The sequence below is a fragment of the Dipteris shenzhenensis genome, chromosome 16 (genome assembly GCF_047967505.1).
Source record: "Dipteris shenzhenensis isolate YYH24624 ecotype China chromosome 16, Dip_SZ_1.0, whole genome shotgun sequence".
In the NCBI taxonomy this organism is placed as follows: Eukaryota; Viridiplantae; Streptophyta; class Polypodiopsida; order Gleicheniales; family Dipteridaceae; genus Dipteris; species Dipteris shenzhenensis.
The window spans coordinates 5,224,338-5,247,707 of NC_141611.1; the positions used below are offsets into that span (position 1 = coordinate 5,224,338).

Sequence of the window (23,370 nt, forward strand, 5' to 3'; positions counted from 1 at the left end):
CCAACACATTTAAGTATCTACGACTCGAATTTATAGACAACTACAAATGGAATGCATGTGTGGAGAAGAGAATTCTGGGAAGCTTGAAAGCTTTATACAGCTTCCAAAAATGAATAGCTGGAGCGACGAAAGGCAACAATCAAAAGAGCTCATATTTAGGCTTTGCCACGTTTCTCGAATAATGAGAATTAGACATCGCATTGCTAGCGACTACACATTCCCCAATAGGTGAGTTAGGGGTTAATGCACAGACACCCTAACCCATCCTACTAGCTGAGACCAGTATAAAAACTCTAGAAGGGGAGGCATTATATCAATTCTTGGCTCACCTAACAAAGTTGAGAAGACGGATGCCATAGATACTACATAAGGTAATGGAAGCTATACAAATCTGTGAGAAACATGGTGAGAGTGAGAGAGAGAGCTAAGCTAGGGAGTGAAGAAGTGATACACAAATGTAGAAACCATGAAAGGCTTTCATTCATTCCACCATCACTAAATGAATAATGAGACTAGTGAAGTACAAGCCTTTATAGGCTACAAACTCTTCACACTTGCACTAAGTGCATATGGGATAAGTCCCACATGACACACATGAAGTAGTACTAGATCTCCTAGTACAACACATCTCACACACACTCTTTGGCTATGATATCTACAACACCCCCCTTCAGAGCAAAGAGTTGAGACCCAGCAAGCAAAGAGTAGGCTGATCCCCCCCCTCCACCGCAATACTGCAAAGAGCAAGTCCAACTATCCAACACCTCCCATGTGATGGTGACTTCTCAGTCAGCTTGCGACCAACAAGGGCAAACTTTGAACGGGGTGGTCAATACCATCATACCAAAGTAAAAACCATACAATCATTTTTAGGGGACAACCCAGGGCAGAGTACCTCTTATTGACTCCAAATACATTCGTTTTAGAGGGACACCTCAAGGCTGAGAACCTTTATTGACTCAACACAAAAACACATAGCACCTGGGGCCTACAAAGCCCAATCCGTATCATAGGGATCCTCAAGAGAGAGGCCGCAAAGCTCAGCTGTGGTTGCATTTTCATTCATCATCATCACTAAATGAGACAAGTGAAGTACAAGCCTTTATAGGCTACACACTCACACACTTGCACCAAGTGCATATGGGATAAGTCCCATAGTGACACGTGGCACTCACACACGACTCACACATGAACTAGTACAAGATCACCTGGTACAACACATCAACCAAACACATCTCACACACACTCTTTGGATATGATATCTCCAATAAAATCATGGGATGGTGAAGGGCCTGAAGGGGGAAGAAGAGCAAGAGGGAGAGAGTGTGAGTCAGAGAGAAGACACAAGTGTGCGGGTGTGAAGTGATGAGCCACACCACAAACTCATTAGTTTTATTAGGATTAGGTTTTATCCTATGACTGTCTTAAGACAGTCATAGATGTCTTAACTTTAATAAAGGGGTGGCAATGTGCCTTTACCCCAACAACCTCCCACCTAAAGGCCAATGTGCCTAAAGGGGAGAAAAGAATAAAAATTACAGCAATATACAGTTACTGTATACAGGACCATAAAATAAGAATGGTCTCATCCTAATCCCATGATGTGGCGGCAATGTGCAAACCGCTCAGTAGGCAAGCTCTTAGTGAGCAAATCTGCAGGATTATCATCAGTATGCACCTTCACAAGCTCAAGTCGCTTGTCTTCCAGTACCTCCCTGATGAAATGATATTTCACATCTATGTGCTTGGTCTTCTGATGAAAGACCGGATTCTTTGCCAACATGATAGCACTCTGACTATCACAATGCAAAACTGGCATATCTCCTGTAATGCCCAAGTCTCCCACCAGCCGAGTAAGCCATATTGCTTCCTTGCAAGCCTCAGTGGCTGCAACATATTCAGCTTCAGTAGTTGACAGTGCAATGCATTTCTGCAACCGAGACACCCATGATATAGCACCTCCTGCAAATGTGAAAATATAACCGGTAGTAGACTTCCGATTATCTGCATTCCCTGCATAGTCTGAATCTGTAAAACCATGCACCAATGCATCCTGCCTACCATAGCATATGCACAAGTCTTTGGTACCCTTGAGATACCTTAAGACACCTTTCACTGCTTCCCAGTGTCGCTTGCCTGGATTTGCCATATACCTGCTGATGACTCCCACCGCAAAAGCAATATCCGGACGAGTGGCAACCATGGCATACATCAAAGATCCAACTGCAGATGCATACGGAACCTTGGCCATTTCAGCCTTATCATCATCTGATTTGGGGCTGTCCTTACTGCTGAGTTTTAAATGTGGAGGCAACGGGGTACTAATAGACTTCCCCCCCTCCATTTTAAAGCGCTGCAGTACTTTGTCAATGTACTCTTTCTGTGACAGAAACAAAAGTCCCTTGAACCTGTCACGAGTAATCCGCATGCCAAGAATATGATTTGCATCACCCAAGTCTTTCATGTCAAAAGACTTATGCAGTTGTTTCTTCAAAGCACTAATCTCATGCTGAGATTTACTGGCAATAAGCATGTCATCCACATATAGAATGAGTAGCATCAAACTGCCATCCTTTGCCCGTTTGGTGTACAAGCAATGATCGGTCTCACACCTATGATACCCTTGGGACTGCATGAAGGCATCAAACTTCTTGTACCATTCTCTTGGCGCCTGCTTGAGTCCATACAAGCTCCTCTTGAGCTTACACACAAGCTGCTCTTTCCCTTTAACAGCATATCCCTCTGGCTGACTCATATAGATCTCATCATGGAGATCTCCGTGAAGAAAAGCTGTCTTCACATCCATCTGACATAAATCCATGTCGTCATGAGCAACAAGAGCTAACACTGCTCTCAAAGTAGTCATCTTGACTACAGGGGAAAAGATCTCATCAAAGTCAATGCCCTTCTCCTGTTTAAATCCCTTGGCAACCAATCTGGCCTTATACCTCGGTAAAGCATTTGAATCCACTTTGACTTTGTAAACCCACTTGCATGGCAAAACCTTTCTGCCTGCAAGTAGCTGCACCAAGTCCCATGTATCATTTTGAAGTAGGGAGTCCATTTCTGACTGCATGGCTTCCTCCCACTTCTTTTTCTCTGGTCTTCCCATAGCTTCCTTGAAGCTGGAAGGCTCACCACAATCTGTCAGCATGATAAAATCAGCCACATTATTGGCTCCTGGAACAAACCTGGCAGGAGGCCGTTGTACACGGGTGCTCCTCCTAACAAAATGTTCTGGATTAGGCTGCTGTTCAGCCTGTTCTTCATGCATGACGGGTGGCTGTACCACCATATCTGGCTGTTCTACAGCCCCATCTGCTGGCATATCCAGTGGTGCATCATTGGCAAAATTATCTGGCTGATTTTCAGCCTGTATACCCTCTTGAACAGGGTTATCTGCAGCAGCCTGCTGCTGCATATAAATGGGCATTCTTTGCTGTCCAACATCATCATAAATAACCCTCCTGTATTCCACAGGTTGCACGGGTTCCTTGTGTACACTATCCTCTTTAAAGATGACATCATTGCTGCGTATAATCTTCCGTTTAACGGGATCCCATAACCTGTACCCCATTTCACCTTCGTCACCATAACCCATAAAGATGCATCTGATAGACTTTGGATCCAGTTTGGTGCGCAGTTCTTTGCGTACATGAGCAAAGCACTCGCAACCAAATACACGTAAGTGCTTGTATGAAGGTGGCTTGCCAGACCACACCTCCTCTGGCACTTTCAACTCCAAAGCCTTGTTTGGCGACCTGTTAATAATGTGAACTGCTGTTTGCACGGCTTCTGCCCAAAAGCCATGGGGTAATGCAGCATAAGACAACATACATCGAACCTTCTCCTGAATAGTTCGATTCATCCGCTCACTTGCACCATTTTGAGATGCATTATGAGGGGCTGTGAGTTCCTGTTTGATGCCCTTAGCTTGGCAAAACTGCACAAAAGCATGTGACACATACTCACCCCCATTATCGGATCTGAGGCATTTCAGCCTGCGACCTGTCCGATTCTCAACCTGAGCGACAAACTTCTTGAAAGCATCTAAGGCATCACCCTTATGCTTCAAGAAATAGACCCACACTTTGCGTGTGGCATCATCAATGAAAGTAATAAAATATTTTGCACCCCCTAGTGATAACTGTGGCATCTCACACAAATTAGTGTGCACTAGATCAAGTGGTGCTCTATTCTGGGGAGTTCTCCTCTTATGAGGAATCACAGAATGCTTGCCAAATATGCAATGATCACAAGTAGGCAAATCTGAAAAAGAAAGAGACGGCAGATAACCCAAACGTGACAGTTCTTGCATTCCTTTAACAGACATGTGTCCCAACCGGCTATGCCACAATGAAACCTTTGGCAGCTCGGTTATGGCAACAACATGATTACCCACACTGGAAACATAAAGAGGGTACAAGGTATCACTCTTAAAACCCTCAGCCACTACAGCCTGGCCATCAGTAATCACCCATTTGGAATCCCCAAATGTGGTGTGGTAACCACTGTCATCCAATAAGCCAGTGCTAATCAGATTTTTCTTGATTTGCGGCACATGGCGGACACCATCAAGCATGAATATGCGTCCATCAGGAAATACTATCTGTATACTGCCAATCCCTGCAATCTGACATGCATAGTTGTTCCCAAGATGAACAACTCCATGAGTACCTGTGTAGGAAGTAAACCACTCCCTATGAGGAGTAACATGAAAAGAAGCACCTGAATCCAAGAGCCAGGTGTGCATGTCATGGCCATCAATAACCAAAGCATGTGCTATTACAGCAGAAGAGCATAAAACATCATGTATGTCACTGTCACTGTCCTCTGCTGCAACATTCACTGCATCCAAGTCATCTGCCTTGGCCTTGCCTTTGCCTTTGCTTCCATTGCTTGCATCCTTTGTTTCAGCCTTCTTGGCTTTCTGATCCCGTATGAACTTGAAGCACTTAGACTTCACATGTCCCTTCTTGCCACAATAAAAGCATTCAATATCCTTTTTGCCACGGGACTGACTACGGGATTTGGACTTACTAGCAGATCTCCCCTTCTGCTGAGTCCTGCCTCTATCCTGTACCTGCAAGGCATTTGAAGACTTGCTGCTCGCATTATTCTTCCTGCTCATCTCCTCCATAAGGAGAGAGCTCTCTACATCAGCATAAATAAGAGTGACATTCGAATTTGACAGGGTGGTCTTGAAAGTGTCCCAACTCTCAGGGAGGGTACACAGCAAGAAAGTAGCCTTGAACTCCTCATCAAGATTCAATCCCTGTGCAATCAGCTGTGTAAAGATGGCATTGAACTCACTCAAGTGTGAGGTCATAGCTGTACCTTCCTTCATGCGAAGATCAACCAGCTTCTTCAACCAATAAACCTTACTGGCTGAGCTCTTTTGGGCATACAATTCTTCTAGCCTTTGCCATAGACCATAAGAGGTCTTTTCAGCCTGAACATTGAACACAAGAGTGTCAGAAATAGTGAGCATGATAGCTGCCCTTGCGGACAAATCAAGCTCTTCCCAGTCATCAGCTGCCATGTCAGATGGCTTGACACCCTTCACCCTTATGGGCTTAGAAATATTCTTTAATAGAAGTACATTCAAGCACTGTTCTGCCCATAATGCATAATTGTGTGCTCCTTCCAGTTTCTTTATGTTCAGAATTGAAGAATCACTTCCCCCTGATGCCATATCAGATAAGGAAAGTATCTGACTCACTGGAAGTAAAAAGGACTGAATAAAAATTCTGATTTCTCAGAAAAAACCTGCTCTATCAAGAGCCAGGAGCACTCACAATAGTGCTGTTTTTTACTGTCAGGAAAATCTGCAGCAAAACAGTAAATGTCCCTGCAAATACTGTACCTTCTGACACACTGTACCGTGCTCAAAGAGGCATAAACAGTAATTTCAGAATGCTGCAGCTGCTCAACAAGTGCTTAACAGTGCATAATCAGCTGACAAGGCACAGACACTGCTGTAAACACTGCTGTACTGGCTGTACTGATCACTCTCCCACCTCAGATGAGGTATTGCAATGAGTTAATATGCATAAACCACTTGGCAAACACCCAAAAAAAAATGACACTTCAGCCTGTCACAAAACCTGCAACAAAAAATGGGATAAATCCCAAGCAATCACCCTTCTGCCAAGGGGATAAAATGCATCTGAAGATCTCTGTCGGTGACCCAAGTGCTATCAAACAAAATCTGGGCAAAAGCCCCTTGATCTGACACCTGAACCAAATGAAAAACACCTCAACACTGAGGTAGCATGCAATGTGAAAATCTCTCTGACAAAATCAACCAACAGTGTAATGCATATACTGTCCTGTGTAGAAATGACATACACAGATCCCAACGTACAAACACTCAATGAGGAACCTTTTGAGCACTGTCAACGATGGACAGTTAGGGACCGAGTAAACTCGATGCGCCCTGGCCAAGCGTGGCTCAACTGAGGTTCTCTGAGTGTTGCACAAGAAATGTGACCTGCAAGAAAATGTCACCTCGACACTGCGGAAATCGAGGCAAATGTGTGCTCTCTGGCACCACACTACCTCAAGGCATACAAAGCATCAACTGCCAGGCAAAAGCCCTATGATCTGCTCACCCGGAAACTGAGATTCAAGCCCAGTAAAAGCATAAAAGTCCTCTGCAAAATCAAGGCATTTCCTTCACGAAAAACAGATAACTGTGCAATCAACCACACACTGTGGTTCTCTTCTCCTCAAGCACGAGGTAAATGAAGGTACTTGCTGTACTTTCAAGAAAACACAGTTCTGTGAACTGAAAGATGATCCTGAATCAAGAGCAGAGAGCTCTTTCTCCTTCTTTTCTTCCCACAAAAAAAAAAAACTGCCTACTGTACTTGATGTACCTTCGCAGTGTACGGAATCCCAGAAGAGGGAAAGAAGAAAAAAAATTTCGGAAGTTCTTCCCCTGATGCAGCTCCCTGCAGGTGCGGCGGCTTCGTCCGTACTGTACGGACTGCCGTACGGTCGTGTACCTGTAGCCTGTGCGACGCCCGAGAGCATAACAGCTAGCAGCCGCTGGCGTGACGCGGCGCCGCCCTGCTGCAGCTAGCAGCTGCTATACAGCCCGCGCCTAGCTCTATGCCCGCGCCAGCTCCCGTGCCCTGCCCGATGTCTTGGCCCGCGCCCGCGCCCTGATCCGTGCCCGCGCCCGCGCCCGCGCCCGCGATGCAATGCCGTCGCTGCTCGATGCCCGTCCGTACGGATGTACGGACGACGTACGTCCGTACGGCGCTGTCTGACCTGCTGGCCAGGTAGAGATCGAGGGGGGGTGGGTAGGCAAGGGTAGAGAGAGAGGTGGCTCTGATACCAGTTGAAGGGCCTGAAGGGGGAAGAAGAGCAAGAGGGAGAGAGTGTGAGTCAGAGAGAAGACACAAGTGTGCGGGTGTGAAGTGATGAGCCACACCACAAACTCATTAGTTTTATTAGGATTAGGTTTTATCCTATGACTGTCTTAAGACAGTCATAGATGTCTTAACTTTAATAAAGGGGTGGCAATGTGCCTTTACCCCAACAGATGGCACACAGAGGGAATGAAATGGATGGGATCTTGGGTATAGCAGTTGCTGATATACCAGAAGATGCATGTGAAATTAGGGAGATAGTGACGAGGAAGATGTTACAGAAACTATGGCAAAACTTGGGGGCAAAAATGCAGTTCTTAAAACAAGAAATTAACCCAATGGACAGCTACGGAATGCAAAAAATACCTCAAGGAGGATGTATCAATGTTTAAAAGGCATCTAATCTGCAAAATTAAAACCATTTACATGATCTAGAGGTGGAAAGGGTGGGTGGGCAAGACCCACGATCCCCAAAGAAGAAAGTACTTGCAAGATCACACAAAAATTACTTGCACGATCTCCGTGTGATTCTTGCTTGCCATTGTTCTCCATCTCCTTTACTTTCTTCCCGAGAGCTGCAACCATAAGTCTGAGCTCCTTTACTTCCTGTTGTAGAAAGCATATATGCTCTTGTGGGGCTGAGCTAATCCTTCGCTTGTAATGCAATGTGTATGGGCTGGGTGTTGCTGCGATGTAGGAGTAGGAGGGTTTACTGATTGTGGTTGTGAATAGCTGGGGGCCCTTTTGCTGTCTCTAATACCCCCGGGATCAGCCTAGGGGCAGATGATAGGCTGTTCTGGTTCCTCTCCTAGGCTGACGAACTGCAAACAATGACTAACCCCCTCCCGCACGACCTAAGGATTGAACCGGGCTGCCGCGACCTGGCCTTGAGCACCGCCTTTTACTGGTGTTGTGCTGCTGGTTACTACAGTAGGTGGAAGGAGTGGAAGAACGGGAGGAGATAGGCGAGAGAAGTGGGAGGAGCTAGGCGGGAGGCGCAGGTGGAGAGAGAGCGGGAAAAGCAGGCGGAACAGGAGCAGGAGCAGGTGGAGAGAGACAGACGGACAGGAGGCTACAACGGACGGAGAGGTTACGACGGAGAGGCTACGACAGACGGAGAGAGAGAGTGAGAGAGAGAGGGCTGACATGTGTGTGCCCACTCAGAGTGAGGTGTAGGGAATTGGTCCTTTCTCACTGTGTTTTCCAGAGGGTTAGTGGCAGTGTTAGCAGGTCTGATATAGGCTGCTTTAGGGACTAGTATAGGCCACAGAATGGTCAGTAAAAGGCCAGCTTGTGACCCTGACCAGGGTCGGGTCAACCAACCTGAGCAGGTCGGGAAACTGGTTGGGTCAACCCGACCAGATTTGGTCTGGGTCAATCGACTGGTTCCTAGCCAGCTGGTCAGTCAACTGCTGCCAGGGCTTCCCCTATAAATAGGCTCCCTCTTGCCACTCTAAGTGTTCCGTTTCTCTCACACACACAGACACTTTTTTTGTGTGAATCCAGTTGTCATTATATTACAAAGACCAGTTCCCAAGAAGGGGACAGCCAGCTACAAACATCAGAAGATATCATATTATATGATGGTTGCAATCCTTCCATAGGGTCCACAGTGCCCAATAACAAACTCAATAAAAGAAAAGCTCATAACCCTGCCAAACAACAAGAAATTCTTGCCAGACGAAGCAGTGGGGAAACGAGCCTATAGCGGTTTTGTAAGAGGAGCAACAAATCATGAGATCCAGCACAATGCCAGAAAAGATAAGGCATGGACCCCATGAAGTTAGGCAACATCGACAAGTCACAGGAGCAATATGCCAACGACCCAAGAAAACGCCATTTGCTGGCACGCATTTCCATGCTTAGCAATACACCAACTTTGCTGGCACGGCATTTCCATGCTGTTAACAAAGTTTATCTTGCCCTAATCTCTCTCAAGTTTATGCTTCCGCATGTGTGCAACACTGACAAAAGTAACATTCCCTCCATTGCTTAAACAATTGACCTCAACTATAAGACATCCAATATGCCTCAAGAATAGGTAAATAATCATCAACAAAGAAAGACCAATTCATCAATCTGGCAATAGTAGTCAGAAGTCCTTTGAATGTCAATAGTTCTCAGACACCTTTCCTTCTCTTTCTATAATGAAATCATAATAAATCCTCTACCTAGGAATGAGAACTATCTCATCTCAGGTGGATCGGAAATCTCCCCCTCACATGGCTTCAATTGTCTGAAGTGGAATACATTGTAGATACGCCAATGTGGAACATATAACCAACACACATGTAATCTAGAAAGGACCATAACCTGAGTGCCAACTTGATGTAGATCTTTTGCTGTTCTGGTTTGGCCTTAGACCTTCATTTCTCAAACTTAAAACAATTCCATTGCCCTTCTTTGAAATCACAGGCCCTTTGTCACTTAGCCACAAACTTCTTATTCCTCCTATATGGCTGCACTCAGCTTTTCACAGGCTGCCTTATGGTTATTAGCAAACTAAGCAGCAGCAATGATCCTATCTTTGGTCAAGATGAGAGGTGACGGAAGACTATATCCATAAATAATCTCAAATGGGACATTTTCCTATTGAAGAGTGCACTGTATTTTTGTAAGTGAATCAACCACTGCAAGGTACTGCTCCCAAAGATCTTGCTGGTCATTCACAAAAATTCAAGTAAATCAAGCAGAGTAACATTTGTTACCTCACAAGCTCTCAAATAGAATCTGCCGAAAATTGTTTGTGAATTTGTTTTCCCGATCAAATACAATGGACTTAGGAAGCCAGTGTTGTATCAATATGTGTCTCATGAAAAGTTGAGCAACCTCCAGAGCCTTTAATTGCTCCCTGGAAGGATGAAATGGACCATTTGCTGAAGCGATCAACTACCTTTCACATCATGTTGTTGCTCATCTTTGAAATTCCTGAGATAAAATCCATCATGATATGCTCCAATGATAGAATCCTCTTGGCTTTCAACGTTTGAACTTCGCCTTCTGACAAAGTAAACGTGCTGCCACATAGTCAGAAGTATCTAGCATAGAAAAGCTTCTCTAAAGCTGCAAATGTGGCCACATCTCCTCTATAACCTACAAATGGAGGACTATGAAACTATTCCAACACTTTTTCTCTCAAATTATGGGCAACGCAAAGTTTACCTCATTAAATATCCTTCATTCATACGATAAATGTTTCCTTGCTGTAAATTTTAGTGTCTGTAAGAAAAATTTGCAACTTCCTCATATGAAGAAGTCAAAACCGCAAGCCCTCCATGATATGGTACCAAGTTATTCGAAATGGAAGGTCGGTTGGATAAATCATTTGCTACCACAGTATCTTTCCCTTGAGTGTATAGAATCTGAAAGTAAAAATACTACAAAAAGATAGACCATTACATGTGCCTCACTTTGATAAAAAGGGGCTGAGTGGAGCTGAAAGAGAGGCTGAAGACAGCCCAGTAAAGAGGCCAAACAATGGGCTGAATTGCATGTCAGATAGTTATCTGGGTCAGCCAGTGGGCCCAGTTAGGGGTCGGCTGATCTGGCAATCAGCCAGCTCAGCATGCTGGTTGACCAGCCCAGACTATGGGTTGGCCAACAAGAGAAAGGAGGACTGACCAGCTCCTCCTCCACCCCTTATCAGCGTCCTACTTGAAGCATTATATTAACATGCTATTTTGGCTCCCCTACATTATCATGCCTCACTCCTGTCATATATACTCAAACAACACATCTAAAGACATAAAAGGCTACTAGCTAAATCTTCACTTGAATTCTTCTTCCTTTTCTGTCCCTTCAATACACATTTGCAATTAATTTGTCGTGTACAGCTCAAATCCTCAAAGTCAGTAAAAAAGTGACGTACAAATCTGCTTGAATTGAAGAATTGAAGGAACTCTTTCCATGTATCTCCACCCGAAAAAAGTGCTACTCCAATCAAAATTGCTCCAGCCACAAATAATACCTGTGCCATTCACAAGTATACTAGATTTGAATTTAAAGGCGTAAATACATGCATATGTACGCTAGGTTCGCTGTTGATAACAAATAATACTAATATATAAGAGGTATTCCTCCTCTAATACAAGAGTTGATAGCAAGTATACAAGAGTTGTGCTTCCTCTTACTTGATGTAAGGCAACTTATTATCTAGAATGTTTTATAGAAAATGCATGTAGCAGATGCAAAGATACTTGAAGTCAGCCTATATTTTGACAAATTAGATGCAGCCTTTCTCCCACAAACCAACTGTACATGAGAGGGGAGAAAACCAAACAAGCATAATTCCTTGGACCTCTAAATATAAAATGTTGCCACACAACAAACATAGACACTTCTTTCTTTGGAGCTTACCACAGAAAATAGCTTTGAGTCCAAAATTTTCAAAGCCCACCCATCTATTTCTTCTTTGGATATTGAAGGTGGAGGTGGCCGCCACAACCCAAAATAAGGCAAAAGTGCAAAAATGCCCACAAAATATGACAAACTTGAGAATGGCCAAACTGGTACTCCGTTTTTCGAACTGCCTCCAACAATGCAGATTTCAGCTCTCTCTCTCTCTCTCTCTCTCTCTCTCTCTCTCTCTCACACACACACAACACACACAGACACACACACACATAATATTATATACCTAGATGAATCCAGGAACATTCCCAAACTCATCCTCTAAAAACACAACATAGTGCAGTTTCAATCTCACGATAGTCACTCATAAGATTGAAAACCATAAACTCCATCACGCATAGTAGGGACTAGCTACTATGACATCCCCACTGACATCATCAGCGCCCAACAATGGGTGTAGACCATAGTATAAAAGTATGCTCTCACACATACAAATTCACACACCCACACATACTTGAGCATCCATTTATACAAAGTCTTCGTACTGAGTTTCTATTGGCACTCTGGAGGTGAAGGGCAAACTCAGCCATGACGAAGGCTAGCACTAAAGGAGAAGGCTAATCAAAAGGTAGTCCAAATCTCTTCATTCAAGCTACAATTGCTTGTGAAGTCTAAACGATTTCATTTTAGTCTCTCCCAAAAGAGCATCTAAATCTAAATCTAGCTGATAGGGCAACGCTCCATTTAAGATAGAAAGAATTATCGCAATACACCTCCCAAAATTTTTTACAAGCTCCAAAAACCAAGCTGTAGAAAAGAGAGGAATTTCCCTCTACAATACACATTGTTGTCTCCTTGCATACCAAATCACTGTGAACTAAATTTGTAACATGGACACCAACTGGGCAATAGATAGATCCATTGAAAAGGACCTTTGGGCCAAGGACATGTAAATTAGACTTAAAGGATATCACAAATGCAAGTCATTGAAAGGAATAGGCAGCCAAAAAGAATCTAAAACGGCATCCTGTCAGGAAAACCATCACAATGAAGCCATATACATCATTAGACAATGCCATCCAAGTCTTACAGGGGAAACCTAGTAGCTCACCACCCAGCCATATTCATTACATCAAACAACCCTCAAGCTTGAGGTTGAGACTACGACAGGAGCTAGTTCACTACACACGGCAGCTTGGCAGTTGTTGACATCCACCACTCACTTCTTTCATACTCTAGACCTCCAAAAAAGCTAGCCCACCACACAAGTAGGGCACCTTGGTAATTATTGGCATCCACCAATCACATCTCTTGTATGTGATTTACTAAGTTAACATATAGTGATTTGTGTGAATTTCCCTACAAGATCAGCAAGAATTCAGCATAGAACAAGGTATGTTTATTTTATAAATCTCTTTCAAGTCACTGGTCAGCAAACAGAGTTTATAAATCTCTTTGAAGTCACTGGTCAGCAGCTCAAACAATCCTTGTGGATTATCTCTTATCAAGATAATCCACAAGGATTAAATGGTGATGCCTCCATAGATAGAATATGTCATATCAGCCACCTAGTGCATCATCTAGATTCGAGCACAATGACTTTGTTGGTACTTGACACGTCACCAAAAACAAAACAAATCTTTAGAAAAGGAATGTCTGTTTTGGACGTGAAGATCTGTTACGCTCAAGTTGAGGCAACATGACCTCGGAAGGGTCAGTCGACATTTTCCTTTAAAGGATCAATGTTTGTATTATACTTGTTTGGGCTTCACGTAAATGATCAAAAAGGAATCAAGGTCAAGGTCCTTGGTGAGGGTGACATGGCACTAGACTAGGTGGATCTAAGGCTAAGGGGTCTAAATGCATTAAATGTGCCAAGGGGCAAATGATTTCAATGATATCCCAAGAGAGGGGTAAATGATGCATTTAGGAGGTACCCTAAAATGTAGACATGTGGCATACTAGATCCATCTAGGGAATTGTGGGCTTTGGTATTCAGCTTGCAAGTCCTTCTCACGTTTTTTAAAAAATCATAATGAGCTTGCTGAACCAGAGAAAGGCTGGGTGGTTATTCATAGTGCCATCACCTGTTAATTGGTGTTCGTCCAATTCGTGGTCTTGAATGAGCTGTAGTTTTTAGTCGTATCATTTTGGTATCAGAGCCGCAGGTGATTGGAAAAGGGGGATCTCGAGAGTTTTGGGCTGGCTGGGCATATGCTTAAGCTCACGGGCTAAGGAGCAGATAATGGTACGGGAGTTATTGGACGAGCTACTGGTCATCGCATAGGCATGGACGTAGGCTAGTGATCTGTGATGGTGTGAGAACGATTGGCGTGACGGAGCGTCAGGCTGTTTGCATCGTCTGGTTCACGTTATATCCAGTAGTTCGTCAACGTTGGAGCTGCGTGTGAAAGGATAGCAGGATCGCATACAGTCGCAGGTTTACAATTTGGTGTCTTTAGCGCTCTTTGGCATCGCGGGGGGCTAGCTATTGCCAGGAGTCTGTAACTCAAGGAAGCGCGGAAGACGCGTGAAACAGTTACGGCTCTGCGCTGAGGTCACGAAAGTATCCCGAAAGCGCTACGTGCACGTATTGCTCACAGGCTTGCCTTGAGATATCCCGTCACCCGCATGGGCATGTGTTCAAACAGCATCTACGAGACCTAAGAGGCCGAGTCAACGTAAAGCTGTTGACGATTTGAAGGTGAGGTAGCAGGGATTCTCGACTGCAAGCAAAGGGCTATTGTGTTGTTACGGGACTTGCATGTGTTACTTGAAGGGCGCTTGGAATTCTATACCAAGGTCCATTTATTTGGTGGTATCTTTGTACCATCTTTTTCCCAAGTTCAATAAAACGCTTTGGATCAGAAAAGACTCATCGTCAAGAAACGTCTAGGCATCTAAGTTCTCCCACAGGTGATCTCATTCATGCGTGAGCTTGAGGAAAGGGTAGGCGGTCCCACATGTTCGTGGTCACAAGGCGGGTGATAAATACAGATTGGGAGTGGTTTGTAGGGACAAGTTGGTCTCTTCATGCAGCAGAAATATGACCAAGGAGCTCTCTATGCCTTTTAAGTTTTGTTGGAGTATATGCTAGTTTATTTGCCCTCGGTGTTTGAGTTATTTGAGATTACAGATATTTCCCTAGTATAGGGAAAAGATATTCATCTTGGTTCTCAGTTATTTTTAGTTGATGGTTATGCCTCTTTAGACACCTTTTGTGGTTATGAGATTGGAAAGCAGTCTGTAAATACAATTTTAGGCGGTGTTTGATTTATTTTTATTTTTACTTTTTTTTTAAAAACCACCCATCGGCCTAAATGGAAGTAAAAGAAGAAGCTTCTAGGGTGGATCCCATAGAGTCGGGAGTCCGGCCAACCCGCAGGTGTCACGTCCAGCAAGCCATACACTATCTGGTAGAATTGCATTATTGGAGGATGCCTTGCAATAGATTTTAGCGCAACAGTTACAAGCAAATGTAGGGCAATCCGAGCTCAGGAAAATGGTTCATAGTATGTCTACTAGACCATCTTGTGATGAGAAGGGTAAAGCTCAATGGAGCTTGCATCCAGTGTTCATATGGTCGAGCCTAGGAGGGCTAAGGTGCCTAATATTGCCAATTATAGGCCAGAGAAGTATTCTGGTCGGATGTCTGACCGTAGTTCCGATATCATAGAGACCTGGTTACACAAATGGGACGAAGCCTTCGCCATTTGTGAAATCATGAATGATATGAAGATAATCCACGAGGTCACCCATATGTTTAATGAGGCAGCAAATAGGTGGTGGATAAAACAGCAGAAAGATGGAGTGGCATCCACTACTTGGGAGGGGTTTAAAAAAGAATTTAGAAAACACTTCTTACCTTCTGACGAAGCATCCCGAGCTTGGGATCAGTATCGAAACCTTCGTCAGAGAAATTTATCAGTGGCGGAATACACTGATAAGTTCAGAGAAAGTGTAATGAAAGTTTATGAACCTATACCTCAGTCAATCGAAGTAAAGGATTTTATCTTTAGATTGAATGATCGGATCAAGATGGAAGTTCGGGCTAAGTATGCGAACATGCTAGATGAAGCAATTGCCATAGCCCTGAACTATGAAGATGCCAAAGGAAACAGACCAAGTGGGTTTGTGTAGGTTGGGACTCAGTATGAGTACCCAACGAAAACTAGGTTTAAGAAGAAGTGGATTAGCAAAGGAAGTGCCTCACAGCCTAGTGGTCAAGCCAAGCACGCGAAGCCAGTCGAGACTCCTAAACCAAGTACCACCATTGGAATGAAAAGAAAAGTAACACCAATGGCAGCCTGGGCTTGGTCGAAGTCTTCTTTGAACCCAGAGCAAAGAGAGAAAGCGAGAAGAGAAGGCTTGTGTTTTGGATGCCTTCAACCTCATTAGTGGAAAAGCTGTCCACGAAACAAGGATCGTTGGATGGCTGAGATGGTGATCTCAAAATGCGACGTGGAAATGGAGAGAATTCCCAAAGCAGAACAGATGCAGATTCAGCTAGCGGGATCTTCTCAAAGGTCGGTACTTGTTTTGTTGTGTGTGTCTCTTGCTAAGCTAGTAACTAGTGCACCTGATAACGTCCTGTCAAAGCCCGCAGCAACGGGGTATACAATCTTTAACGATACGGAGTTAATTAAGATGAAAGGGCAAGTAGCCAATCATGATGTCATTGTGTTGTTTGATTCAACGTCAACGCACAATGTAATTAACTCCAAGCTTGTAAAGAGGCTAAAATTAAAGACTAGCCCATCTGACTATGCATATACAGTCAAAATGGCAGATGGAAGTTCAACTGAAGTATGGGACCAAAGGATTACCCAGTTGGAACTTCGAATTCAAGACTATGCTAAGAAGCTTCATTTTGAAATGACAAAGCTTGCTCATGCAGACTTAGCCCTAGGTAAGGCTTGGCATTTAGGAAGAATCCAGCCATAGATTGGAAAAAGCACATTTATCAATTCAAGATGAATGATGTGTTGTATGTCTTACGAGGTGAAAAAGATATACCTCAAGGACCATTGGTTTCCGTAATGGAAGTTCGAAAAGCTCAAGAAGAGTTTTTGTTTCTTTGTACAGCATCTGTAGAGCCGATTGATGGTCCTTCGGCTAGCACTGAGATGGCCAAGCTGGCTGATCAAATAGCAGTGGAGTTCTCTGATTATTTTAGGGATGAGTTACCTTGTGGGTTACCTCCAAAGCAAAATGTTCAGCATAAGATTGAACTAATCCCGAAGGCAGAACCTGTAAATAGGCTTCCCTATAGATTAAGTTTTACCGAAGAAGCGGAGGTACGAAGACAACTGGAAGAATACCTCAAGTTGGGGCAGATTCAACCCAGTTTCTCACCTTTTGCTTCGCCAGTGATATTAAAAAAAAAGAAAGATGATACTTTTCGCCTCTGTATAGATTACAGAGCATTGAATAATATCACTATTAAGCACATGTATCCGATGGCTCGGAACGATGATTTGCTAGATGCATTACATGGAGCCGTAATTTTCAGTAAGATAGATCTTAAATGTGGCTACCATCAGATCCGTATTAGAGCCGAGGATGTGCATAAAACCGCTTTTAGAAGCAGGTTTGGACATTATGAGTTTTTGGTAATGCCATTTGGACTTACCAATGCTCCAGCTACATTCGTCATGCTTATGAACGATTTACTACGTCCGTATATCAGGAAGTTTGTAGTACATTTTACTGACAATATTCTTGTGTTCAGTAAAAGTATTGCTAAGCATTACGAACACTTAAGAATAGTGTTTAGTACTTTAAGGAAAGCCAGTCTTTATATAAATAAAAAGAAAATGTACTGTGTATGGTAAGACTTGAATATTTAGGATTCATTATTACTCCTGAGGGGGTAGAAATGGATCTAAAGAAAGTGGCTGCGATAATGACTTGGCCTATCCCTCAGAGTTCGACCGCTTTGCGATCATTCTTGGAATTTGTCCAATTTTATCGAAGGCATATCAAAGGATATTCCGAAATAGTATCGCCATTGACTGATTTGACCTCAGATAAAGTACCTTTTATATGGGGACAAAATCAACAGGAGAGTTTTAACACCATAAAACAAGTTGTGGTCTCAGGACCGGTATTAAAAATAGTCGATCCCCAGAAACCGTTTTTCCTTGAAACCGATGCAAGTGGCATTGCGGTAGAAGTAATTCTCCTCCAAGAGGAAAGGCCAGTAGCCTTTGAAAGCAAGAAGCTTTGTCCCTCTCAACAAAATTGGCCAACTCATTAATTGGAGTTGTATGCTGTTATCCATGCTCTGAAAACATGGAGACATTATTAAAATGGATCAGAGTTTTATGTTGATGTTGATCATGATACTTTGAAACATTTTTGTAAACGACCTGACTTGAGAGGCTGCCAAGCTAGGTGGGCAGAACTCATGCAGGAGTTTAACTTGACGATTCGGTACCGAAGAGAAAAGGATAATAAGGTTGTTGATGGGTTGTCACGCATTATACATAATATGAGTTTCACGGTATTAGAAAGTGCTCTAATGACCGAGATAAGAGAAACTCAAAAGGTGAATGAGTTCGTCCAGAGCCTTTGGCCTAAGGCTCATGTATTCAAACCTGGGGAAAAGGGTGACCTGGCATCCAGAAAAGGCCAAACTTATGCAAGATATACCATAAGAGATGGTATGCTGAAAAGAAATGGCAAGCTAGTAGTACCTAATCAGAATGAATCTCAGGCAAAGAGTCATTCAACAATGCCATGATAGTCCATGTGCGGGACATCCACGAGTCGAGAAGACATATGATCTCGTGAAGTGAGATTTCTTTTGGCCAAAGATGAAAAAGCATATTCATGAATATGTGACACGTTGTTTTTCGTATCAGGTAAGTAAGGCAGAGCGGGTGAAGCCACCCAGACTTTTACAGCCTTTGAAAATACCACTAGGTAAGTGGGAGAGCATTTCCATGGACTTTATTGTAGGTATGCCTATGACACAAGGTGGATATGATTCTATCCTTGTGGTAGTTGATGTCTTACCAAGATGGCTCACTTCATTCCAACTAGAGAGTCTGTTAGTGCCCCGCAAGTACCGGACTTGTTTATTAAACATATATTTCATTTGCATGGATTACCCAAATCCATAGTGTCAGACAAGGATGTCAAATTTACCAGACATTTTTGGACTGCGGTGTTTGAGACACTAAGGACTGAGTTGGGAATGAGTAGTGGGGATCATCCAGAAACGGATGGTCAGACGGAAAGAATCAACCAAATTTTAGACGATATGCTTAGAGCATATGTATCATTGAGGCAACATACATGGGACAAGTGGTTGCCATTGTTAGAATTTGCCTACAATGATAGAAAACATTTCTCTACAGGGTTCAGTCCGTTTGAGCTAAACTATGGTTATAGACCAGCAAATCCAACTACAGTTGGAGTACCTCAGAAAGTGCCTAGTAGATGCTAGCACTTGTGAGAGCTAACATCTGCCAAGCTATGGATAGAGCTAAGACGTATGCGGATGAAAAAAGATCTGTTAGAGAATTTAAGGAAGGAGAAAAAGTTTTTCTCAGAGTTCCTTCGCACTCTAAGTCTTTCACTGCAAGAGAGTGTGCTAAGTTATCACCTCGATATTGTGGGCCGTGGTTAATTCTAAAGAGAATAGGCAAGAAAGCCTATAAATTAGAATTACCACAGGGTTGTAAGGTGCACCCAGTGTTTCATGTTTCTCGTTTAAAGAAATTTTTGCATACAGGTGACTCACTAATCGAGGGTGTTGTTTTGTTTCAGGAGATAGAGAATAATGCAAGACGCAAACCAACAAGAATCCTGAACCGAGGAACAATGCAAGTACGCAATCGGAAGATACCCATGGTGTTGGTTGCATGGCATGGTTTACCTCTATCAGAAGCTACCTGGGAATCCGTATACCAGTTACGGAGAGTGTTCCCAGACTTTATCATCGAGGACACATATGCCTGACGAGGGAAGAAATGTTACGCTCAAGTTGAGGCAACATGACCTCGGAAGGGTCAGTCGACATTTTTCTTTGAAGGATCAATGTTTGTATTATACGTGTTTGGGCTTCACGTAAATGATCAAAAAGGAATCAAGGTCAAGGTCCTTGATTAGGGTGACATGGCACTAGACTAGGTGGATCTAAGGCTAAGGGGTCTAAATGCATTAAATGTGCCAAGGGGCTAATAAGTAAATGATGCATTTAGGAGGTACCCTAAAATGTAGACATGTGGCATACTAGATCCATCTAGGGAATTGTGGGCTTCGGTATTCAGCTTGCACCCCTTCTCACGTTTTTTTTTAAATCGTAATGAGCTTGCTGAACCAGAGAAAGGCTGGGTGGTTATTCATAGTGCCATCACCTGTTAATTGGTGTTCGTTCAATTTGTGGTCTTGAATGAGCTGTAGTTTTTAGTACAATCGGACGATTGAATGCCTTGGACTAGTAGAACAAAACCCCCCAAAAAAAGAAACACCCAGGATATGTCCACCCAGGAAGAATAAGATGATCATCCAATCTTTCACCTCAAAAGCTGTGTCAAAAAAGTTTACATGAAAAATTTACAAATTTACCTAACTACCCAAGCTTGGGCTCATCATCATCAAATAACTCTATGTCATCAAGGGTTTGGAGATCTTGCCACCACAGAGGAAAAGCTTCTCCTTCAAGTAAATTGGTACTTGCGCAACCCATAAACAACTCACAATTTGTGACTGCTTTCGATCTTAGTGATGGATATTAAAGTTTTTTGGGGCAATCATGCTAAACTTTATATGTTAGTGTGAAAAAATTGTTAGATATATGTACTGTTATTGTGCATATCATAAGACATCTTAATAATACATAGGGGCTTGTGGCCATGAGGCCATAAAACACCTACTCTAGCTATAAAATAAGTGTTTGATCGATTTGGAAAGCTTGTAAATTCTTTTGATAGCAATTGACGTAAGACGTGTGGATATTCAAGAAGCTAATCGTGCTTAGCATAAGTTGGCATCTGGGTTTCTGAAGATTCCAGAAACTATTAGGTAGACCTAATGCTTACTAAGCTATAAGTTCCTAAACCAACCAACAAACACTAAGAGAACAAAAAGGAATATAAAAAAGACGAAAAGAAGAAGAAGAAATGTCGGTGTGTGTGTGCGTGTGAGCAAGAGAGAGAGAGAGGTGGTGTGTGTGAGAGAGAGAGAGGACCTGCAGCCCTTGCTCCAGCCCTCCCATCAGCTCCCTGGCCTCTTCAGACCAGACCGTCTGCCTCAGCTATCTGCTGCGCCATATCAGCATCCAAAAAACGGTGTTTTGGGGCATTAATTACCTGCCGTACAGCCCGCCATAGCTCCGTACAGTTCCGTACAAGTGTACGGACCTGCTACTACGGCTATCATATCTTCTATGTTGGGGAGCACTCTTTCTCAGGTGTAGTCATTCTGATTAAGCATGAGCTTCAGCCAGTCATTTCTTTAAATGACAATCAAGGCAGATGGATTATTCTTCAATGCATCATTCAAGGCGAGGCGTTTGAATTTGCTTCTATATATGCACCTCAATCTGCTCAGAATAGAAGTGTAATTTGGGATGCCATGCAACGATATCCATGGAGATATCATGCCTTTATATGTGGGGATTTCAATCATGCTCCGCAACAGGGTGACAATACATCACGAAATACTCATATGTTAACCTCTGAAAGACATGCATAGTCTCAATTACTAATTCATCTTGATTTGGTTGATCTTTGGAAGGAATTGCAGCCTTTGTCACCTGGATACACTGTTCAACATAATGCCTTTCTTCTTACCAGGCCCGTCTGGATCACTAGTATAGTGTAGCCCCGCAACAAAATGATGATTTTACATGCAAAATGTGGGTTGACTATGCCTTTGTGCATTTAGATCATGCACCGTTATGGTTGAGGCTATCTTTTCATGATATGCCACATGATAGACTACCTCAAAGGCGACATCTGATTGTGAACAATAGTTATTTGCAACATTTTGCTTTCAAGGCACTGGTTACTAAAGCCTATCAATCTTTGTCTTCTCAGAGCCACGTTGATATTGATAATACATGAGATTCTATTGTTTCCAAAATGCAAGTCGCAATTAGAGGTTACAGCAAGTCTTACATGAAGACTCTGAGTAGAACTATTCCTCAGGCTAAATTGACTTGCCAAGACCTCACTGAACTCAGTCACCTTCGTCCTTTGTTCTTGCATGAGCAAAAAACACTATGCCAAGCTAAACATTGTATCCAAATCAATGATCACAGGAAACTTGCTAAATGGGAGACCAAAGCAAGACAAAGAGCTTTCACAGATAAAGGTTGTTCTTCCAAACAATTTTTCAAAAGCTTGCATCAAAAGAGATTACAAACAAACATTTGCAAGGTGCTTAGGCCTAATGGTTCATGGACTACATCACGGTCACAACTTGCTTCTGTCTATGTACATTTGTCTCAGCAATTTGGTTATGCAGATCCTCCCTCGCAGCAGGTTTTGTCTACAAGAAATATACTTTTACGGCACGTTTCTCCTATTATCTCCACTACTCAAGCTTTGGAATTGGAGGAACCTTTTACTGAAAGGGAATTCTCAGATGCAATCAAATCCTGTGGTAGATGGAAATCTCCAGGATGGGATGGTCTTACAGTTGAGTTTTTTTTAGAATATTGGCCTCTTTTGAAGCATACTTTGCTGCATATGATCAATTCTGCTTGGCAAAATCTGAAAATGCCAGAAACATGGAAGAGAGGTCTTGTTAAACTCCTTCCAAAAAAAGCGAATTTGTGAATCTTTGGCTGATTGGAGACCTATCACGCTTATGCCAGGTATTTACAAATTTATTACCAAAATGCTTGTTGATCGGATAAAAGGCTATTTGCATGATGGCTTGCATCCTGCACAATATGGTTTTGTTCCTCGTAGGCACATCACAGACAACATTGTTAATGCCTATGTTGGAATCGAATATGCCAAATATATGCAGCAGGATGTTTTGCTATTGCAAGTTGATATTGCCAAAGCTTTTGATACTGTTCAATGGGACTTTATTTCACAAACAATGCAGGCCTTGGGATTTGGCACAAAAATGCAGCAAGTTATCACTTGGCTATATCAAGATAGTAAAGCTGCCTGCATAGTTTTAGGGGATATTTCTACAACATGGACTCTTGGTTGTTCTGTTCAGCAAGGCTATCCCCTCAGTGCCTTGCTATTAGCCATAGCCACTCAACCAATGCTTCAATATATGGATCACCTTTTGGACACTGGCATGTTACATGAATTGGAAATTCCTGGCAACCGTAGCATGATCGCTCAAGCATATGCAGATGATTCTTTCTTTACCCCGAAAAATACTCGGAGCGATCTCTCCTTGATTATGCAGGCTCTTTCCACATATGGCTTAGCTGCTGGTCTTCATGTGAATTTTCAGAAATCCAAGTTATTGCCGTCGCATGCTAAAGACTGGCATAGTCTTTTGTGGCCGGGGAAAATTGTTCCATCTTCTCAATTGATTCCACATCTTGGCTATCCTCTAGGTTTAGGGCTCACTCGTTCTCAACAAACTGATTGGGTGCTCACAAAGCTGAGGAAAAAACTTAAATATTGCAAGCTTGCAACTTGGCCATTACATGTTC

At 43.0% G+C, this 23,370-nt stretch overlaps 1 protein-coding gene across 1 annotated transcript in view; it reads right to left on the reverse strand.

Moving 5' to 3' along the window:
- LOC147892448 (uncharacterized) overlaps positions 1-23,370 on the reverse strand; it is a 40,775-nt gene that overhangs the window by 13,363 nt on the left and 4,042 nt on the right. The window contains exons 3-4 of the mRNA XM_087387423.1: positions 11,736-11,904; positions 11,248-11,346 (exon numbers count right to left, since the gene is read on the reverse strand). Of these exons, the coding sequence (XP_087243549.1) occupies positions 11,248-11,346; positions 11,736-11,904 (268 nt within the window). The remainder of the gene's footprint in view (positions 1-11,247; positions 11,347-11,735; positions 11,905-23,370) is intronic.